This window comes from Perca fluviatilis, chromosome 7 (genome assembly GCF_010015445.1).
Source record: "Perca fluviatilis chromosome 7, GENO_Pfluv_1.0, whole genome shotgun sequence".
Taxonomy (NCBI): Eukaryota; Metazoa; Chordata; class Actinopteri; order Perciformes; family Percidae; genus Perca; species Perca fluviatilis.
Window position 1 is genome coordinate 10,178,248 of NC_053118.1, and position 14,459 is coordinate 10,192,706.

Consider the following 14,459-nt stretch of genomic DNA (forward strand, 5'->3'; position numbering starts at 1 on the left):
GTGTGTGTGTGTGCGTGCGTGCGTGCGTGTAATCCTGCTTTTACCCCTTGATAAGTGCAAGCTTGTTTTCCGTTGGAACAATTTGAATGAAAAATAGATTTGAATGTTAAATTGCTAGCTGTTTCTGATTGGCTACTGTTAGTGTTTGTAATAATAATAATAATAATACATATTATTTAAAGCGCCTTTCATGACACCCAAGGTCACTTCACAACCAAAAAAGGACATTCAAATTATAGTCATCTTATAAAGGTGCTGAGGTTCACACCATGCAGCATGCCTTTTGATAATACCTAATTATAGTTTGAATGTTACATATCTAGTAGTTCTGATTGGCTGCTGTTATTTAATTTGAATGTCAAATGGTTGCATTTAAAAAAAAAAAAAAAACTGTAAATATTTCTATTCACATGGCTTTTTTGATACCTGGGAAACTAATACATGTGTTGTTTGTCATTCAATGATTTGATTTATTGATTATTTTTAATAACAATAGTAACAACAATAATAGGCCTATATTAGGGCGTAATCATTAATATTCGGGGCAATTAGCCTACATAATATTTGATGGGGGGCGTTAGGGACCTGGATAATGGATAGGGGGGCGCTGGCACAAAAAAGGTTGAGAACCACTGCCCTAGAGCCTATAAAAACACCTGAGGGAAAAATGAAGAAAATAAACAATTTTTATATACTTTAACGAGATTATCAACATCTTATTATTTGAATTGTGGAAAATATTTGAATGTACCTCCTACATACTTATCACACATTTTAGTAACGCTAGCAGCCTTCCATTCTCCAAACCCCACATCTGCACAAGTGTTTCCAAAGTCAGAATAATTGGTAACAACAGATGCCGTTTAAAGACTTGCATATGTATTTCATCTTAGCTTGCACCTGAGACAGAAGGAAGGTCTCACACCAATACTGCATTGCAACTTACACAGTAATTTATAAAAGGACCACTTATTAGCTTCATCCACTGACACTAGAGAACAACCAGATGGCACTCAAATAGCACCCATAACCAACAGTAATGTTCTGTAAGCAGTTCTCCAACTTAACCAAGACATATTTTACCTGACTTACATTACAGATTTACACAGGTTTTTTTTTTTCACTCTTGCAAACACATCTTTAGGATGTTTGGCAAGCCGTTTCTACCACCTTTATTGAAACAGTGCTTGGTTTCTTTCGTTCTTTTTATTTGACTTGCACAATTATTGGCATTGGGAGCTAATGAAGAATGTCTTTGATTACATTTTTGCCGAGCCTCATGTGGTAACTCTTACTTAGCGGTGCGGAGCGGTGAGCATGGAACCCATTTTGGCTGGCCACTGGTTGTCTTATTTCAGGTAATAACAGTCTAACCTGGGAATCATTTACTGGCAAGGGCTGGCAATGTTTCTTTCAGCTGTGGCTTTTCTTCACAAAACAACAGTGTGTACAAGATTCTAACCAGCAACGACGTGTCGATACAGTAGTGACAATCCGTTTTAACATTGTTTTCTGGGTTTTCCCATTAGGTCCTAATGAGGTTCCATCATCAGTGTTAAAATCATTGAGGAGAGAAAACCTCAGTCAATCTCTCATCTCTGTTCTGGGCCTTATCCTGTAATCCATCATATCTGGGATATGATGTTACATGGAAACCTGGTTGTTCATATTCATGTGTACATGTTTCTAACAATATCCAGGTAGTCTGCAGTGATTTATGCATGTCTTTGTCTACTTCACATCGGCAATTCTGTCATTTCTGCATCGGCAGAGTTACTTCAGCAGCAAAGAGCAGACCTAGTTTTGGTTGATCGTTCGAGCAGTAGTTCAAGTAGTTAAGACTGTCGCTTTCAGGTCAGTGTGTAAATCATCATAACACTGTTTATCGTATTTTGTTATGTCTGGGTTATAGATGGTTCCACACATGCTAAAATAAAGCTATGATAGTTCCATGTGTTTTGGACTCCATTCCCCCCAAACTATTGAAATGTCAAGAAAGTTTTTAATTTGCTAACCCTGCAAATTCATGTATCAAAATGCAGTTATCGTGTGCTCCATGTGAAGGATTTGCACAAATTTCAATGAGATTAAAATGAATACATTTTGCCTAAAAAATTGCCGTTTAATTGGTGGTATTACTCCACCTTAAACACTTATCAAGGTTTTTAAAACCATTATATGATATGTACATGCAAAACACTTAACCAGGATACTCTGTAGTGTGCGTGCTGTAGTGCAGAGTTATGACTTAAGCAGTGGAATTCAACCTCCAGGAGTTACAGAACAAATACACAGGATGGCTGTGGTTCAGAGGTAGAGTGGGGCGAGCCCCTCAACCACAAGATTGGCGGTTTGATCCCGGCCTCCTCCGACCACATGTCAAAGTGTCCTTGAGCGAGACAGTGAACCTCAAGTTGCTCCTGGAACGCTGTATGTGGCTGTCCACAGCTCCTTAATGCTTAGGATGGGTTAAATGCAGAGATTGAATTTCTCTACATTGTACTGTACGGTTGCATGAAAGTTTCTTCTTCGTCTCTTCTTAAACAGACTTTCGTCTGTATTTTTTACATAAAGTCATTATTGTGTTTTGCAATCACACTCTTTTGTCCTGTGTTGCTTAGTTATTACAGCCTAGAAGACATCAGCCACGAGTCCATTAACAAATACCTGTCCAACCTGGTGGAGAGAAGCCTGCGGGACCTGGAGTGCTCTTACTGCATAGAGATAAAAGAGGTGTGTGTGGGTGTGGGTGTGTGTGTGTGTGCGCGCGCATGTGTTGGTGTGTGTGTGTGTGTGTGTGTGTGTGTGTGCGTGCACGTTTTGGTGTTTGTGTGTGGGTGGTTGTTGGAAACATTTGCGATGGTGCAAGTACACAACTCAACAACATATATTACATAGGTATAGTCGTTTATTTTTTAAAAGATTTTTTTGGGGCATTTCAGCCTTTAATGGAAAGAACAGCTAGATATGAAAGGGGAGAGGGAGGGGGATGGCATGCAGGAAATCGTCACAGGTTGGACTCGAACCCTGGACCTTCTGCGTTGAGGCATACACCTCTATATATGTGCGCCTGCTCTACCAACTGAGCTAACACGGCCACGTTTTGAGACATTTTAATGCAGAAATGGTGTAACTTAAGTATTTTCCCCAGAGGGCTACATTGGGAGCCGTGTGTGTGTGTGTGTGTGTGTGTGTGTGTGTGTGTGTGTGTGTGTGTGTGTGTGTGTGTGTGTGTGTGCATGCACGTGAGTATTTTTAAGTCATTCTCTCAAAACAATTACACAAATTCTTTAATATGCCATCAAGTTTGTGTTTGTCAAATTGTTGTTTGTATTCATGCTCCAGGATGATCAGACCATTGAGCCACTGACTTATGGTCGCATCTCCTCCTATTACTACTTGAAGCATCAGACCATCCGCACGTTTAAAGAGCGACTGAGGGCGGAGCTGCCCATCCATGAGCTGCTCTCCGTTCTGTCGGTGAGTTTCACGCGGTCTATATACAGCTACTGTTGTTCTGTCACCACTTACTATATTTTGCTTATCAATGTCACAACTTTTTCTTATAAATATACACTGTATATGGCCCTCTTCGTCACACATTTGTTGTTGGAGCCATGATGTGACTTTGTTTTGTTTTATATAGCACTTTGGTGACTTGGTGTATATGCAGTTTTGTGTTTGATCACTGGGTGGAGCATTGTCACTGGGAAAGTGTTTAGGTAATCAGCAGCCACAGGTACGGGTGTGCGGGAACGGGGAAAGCAAACAGCTTTTTACCGTGTCAGCGTGGCTTGTCAGCGGTATTGTTTGATTAGGGTTTAACTGGAAAGCAGAATGAAACGTACCTGAAAGAAAATGGACAAAATTGAAATATACCTGTGCTACAGTGAGCATGCCTTCATAAAAAAAAATGGGTCACTGCACTCAAATATATTTAATGTATGGACATTGATTTATTGGAAGCCCAGAACACACATCCGAACAAGTTCTCCCTTTCTCACACCTCATTGGCCCTGATGTAGGTCTGGTTAAAAGAATCTACATTTGTGGTTTAGTCTGAAGTCTAGGTTTAAATAAATGTAAATCTTGTGTCGCTATTGTGGCTTTCGGCTTTTAATCCACTTGTGCGTACAGCAGCTACTTATCAAAGAAATCTAATTTCAGCAAGAGTATTTATCAGCTGTGCACGTTGGGCTTGATGCAGAAACTAACAATCGTTCTTGCTCACAAGCCCCTGTGTGATTGAAACAAAAGTGAGTGTGCCGCTGTGTCTGCGCCAGGCCAGAGTCTTGATGTAATTTCAATTTTTTTTGTGTTGGAGCTGTAATGAAATTGATGGCTCACTTGCCAATTGCTAAAAACTGCTGGTAGATAAATGCAGAAAAATGCACAATTCTAGATTCAGCCCTTGTAGGCTACCAGCTAAATCAAGACTTTGTTGTCTTGTCAGGCCAGTGATAGAAATTATCTAAGGCAGGTATCTTCAACAGGGGGTCCTTGGAGTCAATGCAGGGGGGGCCTCCAAGTTTTTTTCAGAAATTAAAAAGTCTTAACATGACTCCAACATATTATAAGCAAGTATAAATCCCCACTGCTTAATGGCCTAGGTGGTCACTAAGGCAATCCACAGATACATTTAATCCTAAGGATTCACTGTGCCACATGTATGTTTTAACATTAAAACATGATTTATAAATCCATGCCAACTATTATTAGGCTATTTTAATAGCTTAGTATTCTATGCAAAAGCTTTAGGCCGCCCTAAACGTTATTGTAGACCCAGTTTATTATGCAACTTAATTTTATACAGTATACAGTATGTAGTAGGGGGTCCCTGCTCCGTCCCTCTTTCAGTTAAGGGGTCCTTGGCTTGAGAAATGTTGACGACCCCTGATCTAAGGGATGCACAACAATGAATTCAGCAATCGAATGCCTACAGAGAGGGAGGACACGCGGACAGTACCTGATCCTGTTGTAAGATTTGAGCCTGCCTTGGTTTTTCTAGTAAATACATCCAGTTAGGGTTGGACTCCGCACATGCACTCCATAAACGATACTGTACCTTTGTTTACACATTCGGGGTTGCAAATTTTCTTTGTACTTTTTTTTTCTCATGGTATGGGAAATTATTCAACTTTGTGCATGCACTGATCCATTTGTGCTAAGTGAGTGTCACTCAACTGAACAAACTGTTTCCATATAAAATGTCTGTAAACAACAAAAACAATAATTGTAATTGCAAATGAAAAATAAGACTACACTTTATTTTAACTCTAAATATTGATTTTGTTAAATGTTTTTAGCCAGTACACACTTTGGCAACGTTTCCTTTTGTGTTTTGTTGTTCTGTGATCAGTGACAGAAGTGATACCTTATTATATTCTATTTGGCATTTGCCAATCAAAGATAGATTAAGGAAATGTTCATGCCCACACATGCACTTTACTCCCTTCTATCGAATTAACACCTTTTGGGTGAGCTTCATTAACTCTCCTCATGCTGGGGTGTCAGTGTGATGTGTCGCCCTCTTCCTTTTACTGATTGACCTTGTGCATCAACACTCCGGCTTGTGATTGGTGGGATCAAAACCAGACATGGTGGTTTCACACCTTTCGGTGAGGCGTTATTATGGATCGCACGTAACTTTTAGGCAAGTCCGGCCCTACAAAGCAGCTCGATTGGTCGGGGTTAGGCATTGACCTCGAGTGGTTAAAGTTAGGATAGCCGATTGGTCAGGGGATAGGACCTGAACAAATAAGGTTACGTTACCTAGCGTAAGCATGGACGCCTGGCCAATCGTAGCGTGTGAATGCTTTTGAAGGGTGGGACTTGCCTCAAAGCTGCGTGGGTTCCATAATAACGCTTCACTGAGGGTGGGAGGATGACATACTTCTTTTTACCACTGCTTTTAATGAGTTAATATGTTTGTAGTTATTCATAGTGCATTTCCTCACTTCATCAATTACTTTTTAGGCTACCATTGAGTTCTAAAACTGAGATTTTATTAGAGCAAAACATAAAGAAAATCAAGTAATTTTTTGTGAAAGTGCAGTGATCTTTTCTCTTGTTTCAAGATACTTACTGACACTAATGAAAAGATCTGTCAAGACAGTCATGTCCTTAGTGGACAGGATATCTTATCTTAATGGAGTATAAAATGAGGCCATGCGTCAGCGAACACATGATGATTTTTTTTGGTGTTGGTTATCTAAGAAGGAAATGGATGTATTTCTTGATCATCTGTCACCATGTGTGTGTTGATGCAGATCTGTATACAGATGCTGATTAAAAAAAAAAAAGGAAACATTTTTGAGTGCTAAAAAATACATAAATATAAAAATGTATATAGTTTACTTTTTTTGAGTGCAAAAAAATACATAAATATAACAATTTATATAGTTTACATTTTTTTTTTTTTTTTCAGCAAAATTTACTCAAACAGGAGTTAAATGTGCATTATGACTATATTCAACAGCAGGTAAATACACATTTGGTGCTCTAGTATAGCCGCATTTCCACTGCCTGGTACGGCGCGGCTCGACTCACTTGTAAGCGCTCTTTTTTGGATTTTCATTTGAAAAACATTTGCCTACTTTTGTTGGTATCACCACACTTAAAGATCCAAGCGAGCTGAGCCAATACTAAAAGGGTGGGCGGGCATGCGTGCGTGTCTCTGCCTGACAGAGAGCGGCCAGCGCCAGTGTAAACCCGGGGAAAGAACAACTACTCATATAGCAAAAATTAGTAGGCCTACACATTTTGGAGAAAGGAAAAATAATCTTTAAAATAGAACCATCTGAAAGTAGCAAAAGGAAAAGGAAAGTTTAAGCCTAAAAAATATTTTTTTTTTTACAATTTCACGCTAGAGATTTATTTATTACTTGTGTGTTTTTTTTAGATCTTCCTTTGCTTTTATTTTTGTATCACATTTTTACCATTCAGCTGGAAGTCCATTCAGTGGGTTGAATGGTTTAACCTGACTTCAATAATGATGCTAACATATGGAGGGGAGTCTACTCTGAGACACTTAACATCGCTCTCCTTTGCACACATGTAGTTGAAAGCAAACCAAAGCATGCCATGCCTTGCTGCCTCCCCTCCCCAACAAGCTGCGATACAATAGGCCAGTTACCACGCCGCCCTGTCCACTCCCCCTCTGTTAGCTACAAAGCACTGGCATGCTTCTTCAGTTCCCCCTAATTGCTGCAGTGTGGCCACTAATGAGCAACACCCACACCTCGCTGCTGCACCACCTCCCACCCCCTCCTTACACACACACCACTCAGCCTGTCTTTGGCTCTGTTTTCTTCCCTGCTGTATTTGTCCTCTACCTCCTAAGACTTCACTGTTCTCACAGTGAAGTCAAACTGCATCAAACATAAAGTTTGTCCAACAAGACAGTCAAACGTGTTGTCATATACAAATATACATGGCAGGCAGTGGTGAAAGAAGTATTCAGATCCTTTACTTCAGTAAAAGTACTAATACCACACTGTAAAAGTCCTGCATTGAAAATCTTACTAATGTAAATGTATGTAAGTATTATCAGGGAAATGTACTCAATCCAGAAAAATCCTCACATTTTAGAAACTGGAAACGATCCAAACAGTTCTGTTAATCAAGTAAGTGTTAAATGGTCTAATCATTTCAGCTGTACTTGTAGGCCTGTAGATTGTTGGGTAGTTTAATTTATATTATAAAATTGTGTTATATAAACTACATGTGTTTTGTGTGCAAAAATCTTAACATGTAAAGTAACTAGTAACTAAAGCTGTCAGATTAATGTGGTGTAGTAAAAAGTACAATATTTCCCTCTGAAATATAGCGAAGTAGAAAGTGGCATGCAAAGAAAAGAAACAAGTAAAGTACAAGTACCTCAACATTTGGACTTAAGTACAGTACTTGAGTAAATGGTGCCATATTTACCCATACTACCCTTTGTAAACATTCACTACAAACCCCCTTCCTGCTTCAGCTTCGACCTCCCATGCTCGCCGTAGTCAATCAGACTGAATTCATTTCGTTAAAAACTTAAAGTGCTCATATTATGCTCATTTTCAGGTTCATAATTGTATGTAGAGGTTTTTTACCAGAATAGGTTTATGTGGTTTCATTTTCAAAAAACACCCATATATTTGTTGTACTGCACATTGCTGCAGCTCCTCTTTTCACCCTGTGTGTCGAGCTCTCTGTTTTAGCTACAGAGTGAGACATCTCACTTCTGTACCATCTTTGTTGGGAGTTGCACATGCGCAGTACTACTAGCTAGTCAGTTGCAGAGTATGAGGGCGTGCCACGCTAGCAGCTAGGCGAGCATTATAACGTGTGTTACAAAGTGATGCGAGTTCGTCAAGGAAGTAAAGGCTGGACTACAACAGAGCTGTTTGGAGCAGTTTGTGAACAGTGTTTTCTGTTGGAGATGGTAAGACCTTTGGAGTGGACTTTGGGCTTTTTCACTTTTTAAACCTCTAACATGCACAAAAAGATATATAACACAATAAAGGAAAGGGTAAAAGCCAAAAAGCACAATATGAGCACTTTTATGTTTGCCACGCCAGTTGAAGAAATATGCCAATTTAGATACTGCTTCGATCTCATCAACGCTTACTATCATTTTTTGTGGCCATTTTTCTTTAGCTGTTTTTTTTTCTGGCTCTGGCACTGGAGGTTGTTCTCCCCATTCTTGACACTGTCTCTGATTGGCTCTGTTTATCGAGACATCAATGAGCACAACATCAGACCTAATGAATCACAGAAAATAATCATAGATGTATCATCCAAAATAATATGGACATTTTATTAATCAATATACGTATATAACATTAATAAATACATAACTAAATTGTGAAACAGAATGATCGCCAGCTCAAAAGTCCAAAGTGACATGGTCAAATTGCTTCTTTCGACCGACCAACATTCCCCAAGAACTAATGGTAATTCATTTACAGTCATATAAAACAGAAAAAATCCTCACATTAGACTAATAGGCAGGACACAGCAGCCCGACGGCCAACCGTCGACAGAAAAGCCAGTCGAAATGATCAGTCTCCCCGTGTTGGTCCAAAAAGTGCCACAGAACACACCAAAGAGACGAGACGTAATACGCCTCCATAACAGCAAGTGGCGCTAATCTGTATTGTTGCCCAAAAAATGAAAACCGGCAGCTGATTGGACGAACGCGTCACATGGGTTTGTTTTCTCCGGAAATTCAAAGCCAGACTGTCATGGCGGCTCTTTCAGAAAACGATCTCATATCGTACTAAAATAGTTCACTGAAACATGTTTCTGAAAACATTTTAAGCGAGAAATAGGCCATGCAGTTGCTGAATCGGTCTTCATTTCAGCTCAACAAAGGTCAGTTTAAAAGATTTTCGTCAGATTTTGAGAGACTCGCCATTTCCGGGTGAGTCCCGACTGCCCTCTCTCCGACTGAACGTGTCAGGTCGGCCAAAATGAAGGCTGACAGCCCCCCAGACTGACAACGGTACGGGACACACCGAACAGACTCGAGTCACTGACCTCGCCAGACTGTCCAACGGCAGATTTTTGGCCCTGTGTGTCCCGGCCTTAACTGAAACCAGAGAATGTTTTGCATATTTGCTTGATAATGACTGAAACGATTAATTGATTGTTGAAATTGCTGTTGATTGAGCTTCAGTAATTAATAAATTATTTGATTGTCTTTCTGTACCTATTGAGACAAAATCAAATAAGAGGCTTTTCTAAAATGCAACACAACCGATTAATGTGATATTTGGGACAAACTGCAGACAAGTGTCAGCTCCCATTTCAAGAAATTTACTAGGTATGTCTGTGTCCTTTCTTTTTTTCAAAAACATATAATTTTGCAAAACTTGTACAAGTTGCACTGTGGGCCTGACCCCCACAATAGGCCTCAGCTGTGTGTATCTCCCTTTTTGTTTGCTAAGCGCCACACTTTTTTTCTCTGCAATTCAAAGCCCCAGTCCCTCCCATTACTTTCTCCCTCCTCTGTCTCTGTAAATGTTCCTATCAGGGGTTCTGAGGTGGTGTGGAGTTGTTGGTCATGATGTCTGCTAAAAGATCTATAGTCTCTCCCTAGCACATCACATATGCAGACACAACAGCGCTGAAAGATAAATCATTCGGAGATGATTCCTATTTCTATCCCTCATCCCAGCCCCCACTCCGCTCAGGTCCTTTTTCAGGTCCTAGCTTTTGAAACACTGGCTTCAGTCAGTGACGGATGGAGCCTTAACAGTCCAGGCCGGGCGGAGGCTGTGACAAATGCCTCCAGCACAGCCTGTTGATAGGACTACATTAGCCGAAGTTAAACTGAAGTGAATTAGAGGAGAGGAGCCATGCGTGTCCACGCATCTCTCTGAACAACCACAAACAAGGCACAGCACGCAGCCTCAGCACAGGAGGAGACTGATGGACCATCATCGTCGATTTAGTAATGCAGTTACCCAGTGCATTTCACTGTGCGTTTGCTATTCAATGTTTAGCATTCTCAGAAATGTAATTCCAAAAATTTGAAGAATTCAAAATATCATCCCAATCTTTGGTAGATTTTTACAAGCAGGTGTGCTGGATTTCTTTGGTCATCGGGTCTGGTGAAAAGATTCCCCCACAGTCTTTGTGCGGATGGAAATCAGCCATTTTTTTCCAAACCAGAAGAGCGGGGAGGTATATGCAGTACAGATGCTCGGATTAAAAAGGTCTGACCACAACATGTTTTGGACTTCCTGTTTCACTTTTGATCTCTGTCTCGCAGGATGCAGAGGAGTATGCCGAGCTGCCCGTCAGACACAATGAGGACCAGCTGAACAGTCAGCTGGCTCAGCAGCTCCCCCTGCAGGTTAACCCCCACTCCTATGACAGCGCCCACACCAAGACCCACCTGCTGCTGCAGGCCCACTTCAGCCACGCCCAGCTGCCGTGCAGCGACTACAACACCGACACCAAGACAGTGCTGGACAACACCATTCGAATTTGTCAGGTAAGATTAATTGGGCAGCTGCAATAAATTACTAATGTGATAAAAATGTAATTCATTTAGCTGACACTTTTATCCAAAGCGACTTACAATAACCATATGGGTACAACCCAAAAATTCCAAAAATCATGCAAGTACATCAAGTTCATCAAATATGCTGATCTGCTTCATGTGCTACACTTAGAAACAAGAAGAGACGGAGAAAGAATTTGGTTGTTTTTGTGGCGCAGGCCCAACAGATGAGTTTTCAGTCTGCGAGTGAAGATGTGTAGAGTTTCTGCTTTCCTGATGTCAGTGGAGAGTTCGTTCCACCATTGTGGAGCCAGGACCGCAAACAGCCATGACTTAGTGAAGCGTTAGCCGGGCGGCACTGGTAGTCAGTGTAGTATAGTTTGACCGTGTCCTGGATGTAGGATAGGCCTGAGCCATTCGCAGCACGGTAGACCAGTACCAGTGTCTTGAATCGGTTTCGAGCAGCCACCGGTTTAATATAGCACCTTTCTCCTTTTCCGGACAAAGCGCATTCAAATTTGCCTCTCGTTCACATATACCGATGGTGGCGGAGCTGGCATGCAAGGCGCTGGGCCACTACAAGGCACGCCTGTAGGCTCGCTGCAGAACTGACAGAGGGAGGTAACTGTTGCGGTCCCAAGAGAGAAAGACCTCTCTCTCTGGAAATTGCTGGCGTCTCTCTTCTACAGAAAGTCGCTAGATTTGTCGCTAGTCGACTTTTTGAACCCGCTGCTCAGTTGATTGCAGAGCCGGTGTAGGGATGTTGCAACTCCCCACCCCAGCTGCTGTACTACGCATGCGGGTGACACACACACACACACACACACACACATACAGACACAGACAGGTTCCTCAATTTATATGTTAAATTAAGTTGGCTACAACTATTTCAGTTTTCAGTTATTTCAGTTAGTCAGATACATATATAATGTTGTTTATATTGACCTTTTGTCTCTACTTATCACATGACTATAACTTTATCAGCACCGCTCCCTTTACCATGTAATTTGTCTCTGAATGCTCTTGTATCGTTTTTTTTTTTCCATTTATTTTTTATTGGGGCGGCTGTGACTCAGTGGTAGAGCGGTTGCCTGCCAATCGGAAGGTTGGGGGTTCGATCCCTGGCCCTGCAGTCCCATGTGGGCAAGACACTGAACCCTGAGTTGCCTCCAATGCTGTGCCTTCAGAGTGTGATGGCCACAGTGTATGAATGTGTGTGAATGGTGAATGGCTCCTGTACTATGTTAAAGCGCTTTGAGTAGTCCTTAAGACTAGAAAAGCGCTATATAAATACAGTCCATTTACATTCTATTCTTATTTTAGTTTATGTATCTCTTTATTATTTTTTTCTGTTACTTTCTTTACTTATCTGTCTTTATTTCTGTTGTTTGTCGTACAGTTGAAACAACCGAATTTCCCTATCTTTTTGCTGTCTTATTTAGGTTAGATTGTATAGGTTAGTTTTTAATCTTAACAATGGAAGTAATGGTGCTTGTTAAAGCATCTGAATATGGACAAAATGTATTAATAAGTAGGATCATTTGCAAGAATACCTTCCCAGGTGCTGATAAAAGCAGGAATCATATAACAGCTGTCTATCCTGATGAAGTCTGTGCGGAATGCATTGTTCGCACATTTTAATTAAGTATTTCATAAACTCATTGATACAAGACTTCTGGTGTTCAGTGATTCACTTTTGATTTTGTCATCATAAACGTTCCACAGTATATTCAAAACTAACGGGTTTTAACAGTACAGTTAAACAAGTTTAGAAGCATAAACACAAGCCTAAATTTCTATTGAAATAACAGCTGAGTCATTTGATTATAGCAACATGATGTAAAGGTTAAAGAGGAATACATAACTGATAGATTTGAATGATGCACTGCACATGAAAAGAGAGCACATCTTGGGAAGCGGTGCTGTGTTGTCGATGAAGCCCGAGAATAAGGGGAATGTTAAACATTAGTAGGTGATTTGTAGCTGAACCTGCTGATCCATCTCATAAATAACATGATGCTCAGAGGTTAGATCTAACACCCAGGAATCTCATTGTCTGGCATCCACAAGGGGTGTTCACTCAGTGTTTATGTGGCGTTGAGACAAGTGGCTGGAGACAAGGTTGTTGAACAACAGAATACTTAGCGCCTGGTCAGGTTATTGGAGTCAGTAACGTTGATGACAACCCCTATAACTTTATCGATCAAAGATTGGCCATGCAGGTTGTTTTGTATCTAAGGTGTAATGTGCTCGCTGTCTGTACTGTTTGAAGTTAGGACCATGTCTCAACGTCTGTAAGCCATTGTCCACAGCTAAGGATGGGTGTTTGTGTGTGTGTGTGTGTGTGTGTGTGCATGTGTACATGTGCTTGTGATTTTCCATGCTGTGTATCTGGCAGTGATATTGCATGGCTCGTGGATGTGGCTACTTCTCTGGTGTCCTGCTGCTACCGTTTACTAAAATGGTTCTCGTCTTCGGTTTCTTTATGGTTGTTTTTATTGAATGAGTGTATGTTTTTATTGATACTTACTCTACATGAAGTAGTACATAAAGTCAATGCAACTGTCTGTCACTACGTCACGGGTCTCGGCATGGCGTATCTAATTGCACACATGACACGCATGGACTCAGACGATTGTCACAGTCGGAGAGCGAAAGAGGAACATTTATTGATAAATTACATCTGGGAAAAAATAAAAATAAATCCAACCCAAAACTTTACCCAACAAAAAGGCCTGGGCCGAACTTAAAAAAGTGGGGATTCAAAACTCTGCTTATTTGAAACCCTGCTGGGTGTAGGTTGAGATGGCATAAAAATGTAGATTGTCTTTTAAGTTTATACTTTCTTCTCCTCAGGCCATGCTGGATGTTGCTGCCAATGAAGGCTGGCTCGTTACGGCCATCAGTATCTGCAACCTGGTGCAAATGATCGTCCAGGGCCGCTGGCTGCACGACTCCTCATTGCTGACGCTGCCACACATAGAACAACAAGACCTCTATCTTTTCAGGTACACAACATCCCTTCACCACAGGTGCAGCCTTTATGCCTGTACAATGACTTGTAGCTAGCTCTAGTAGATGGTTAATCTGCCTCCTTGCTGTCCCAGCTTCCAAACTGTGCTTACTGTAGAATCAGTGAACATTACATCTCGTCATGTTCCATTAATGTCTGAACAGCATCTTCACATGTTGACGCTAGGTGTTAAGGCTTTCATAGCGTTAAAGGGTAACTGTGTTTTTTTTTTTTTTCTTTCAACCTGGACCCTATTTTCCTATGTTTCTGTCTCTAAGTGACTGATGGGAACAACAATCTTCGACATTGGTCCAGTATTAAGTGAGATCGTTGCAGTCGGCAGCGGCGAAACAAGCTGCAATGTAAAGTTAACGGGCAATTGTGCACCTTCAATTTACCTTAAAATTTGCTCATTTTGCCACTGACAGGCTCAGATTATTATGAAGTGTCCGA

At 40.9% G+C, this 14,459-nt stretch overlaps 1 protein-coding gene across 4 annotated transcripts in view; it reads left to right on the top strand.

Annotated features, from left to right (window-relative positions):
• The window catches only part of ascc3 (activating signal cointegrator 1 complex subunit 3), a 193,131-nt gene that overhangs the window by 170,973 nt on the left and 7,699 nt on the right, over positions 1–14,459 (top strand). For all 4 annotated transcript variants that reach the window (XM_039805613.1, XM_039805615.1, XM_039805614.1 and 1 more), the window contains 4 exons: positions 2,622–2,733; positions 3,346–3,480; positions 10,760–10,984; positions 13,850–14,001. In XM_039805613.1, coding sequence (XP_039661547.1) covers positions 2,622–2,733; positions 3,346–3,480; positions 10,760–10,984; positions 13,850–14,001 — 624 coding nt within the window. The remainder of the gene's footprint in view (positions 1–2,621; positions 2,734–3,345; positions 3,481–10,759; positions 10,985–13,849; positions 14,002–14,459) is intronic.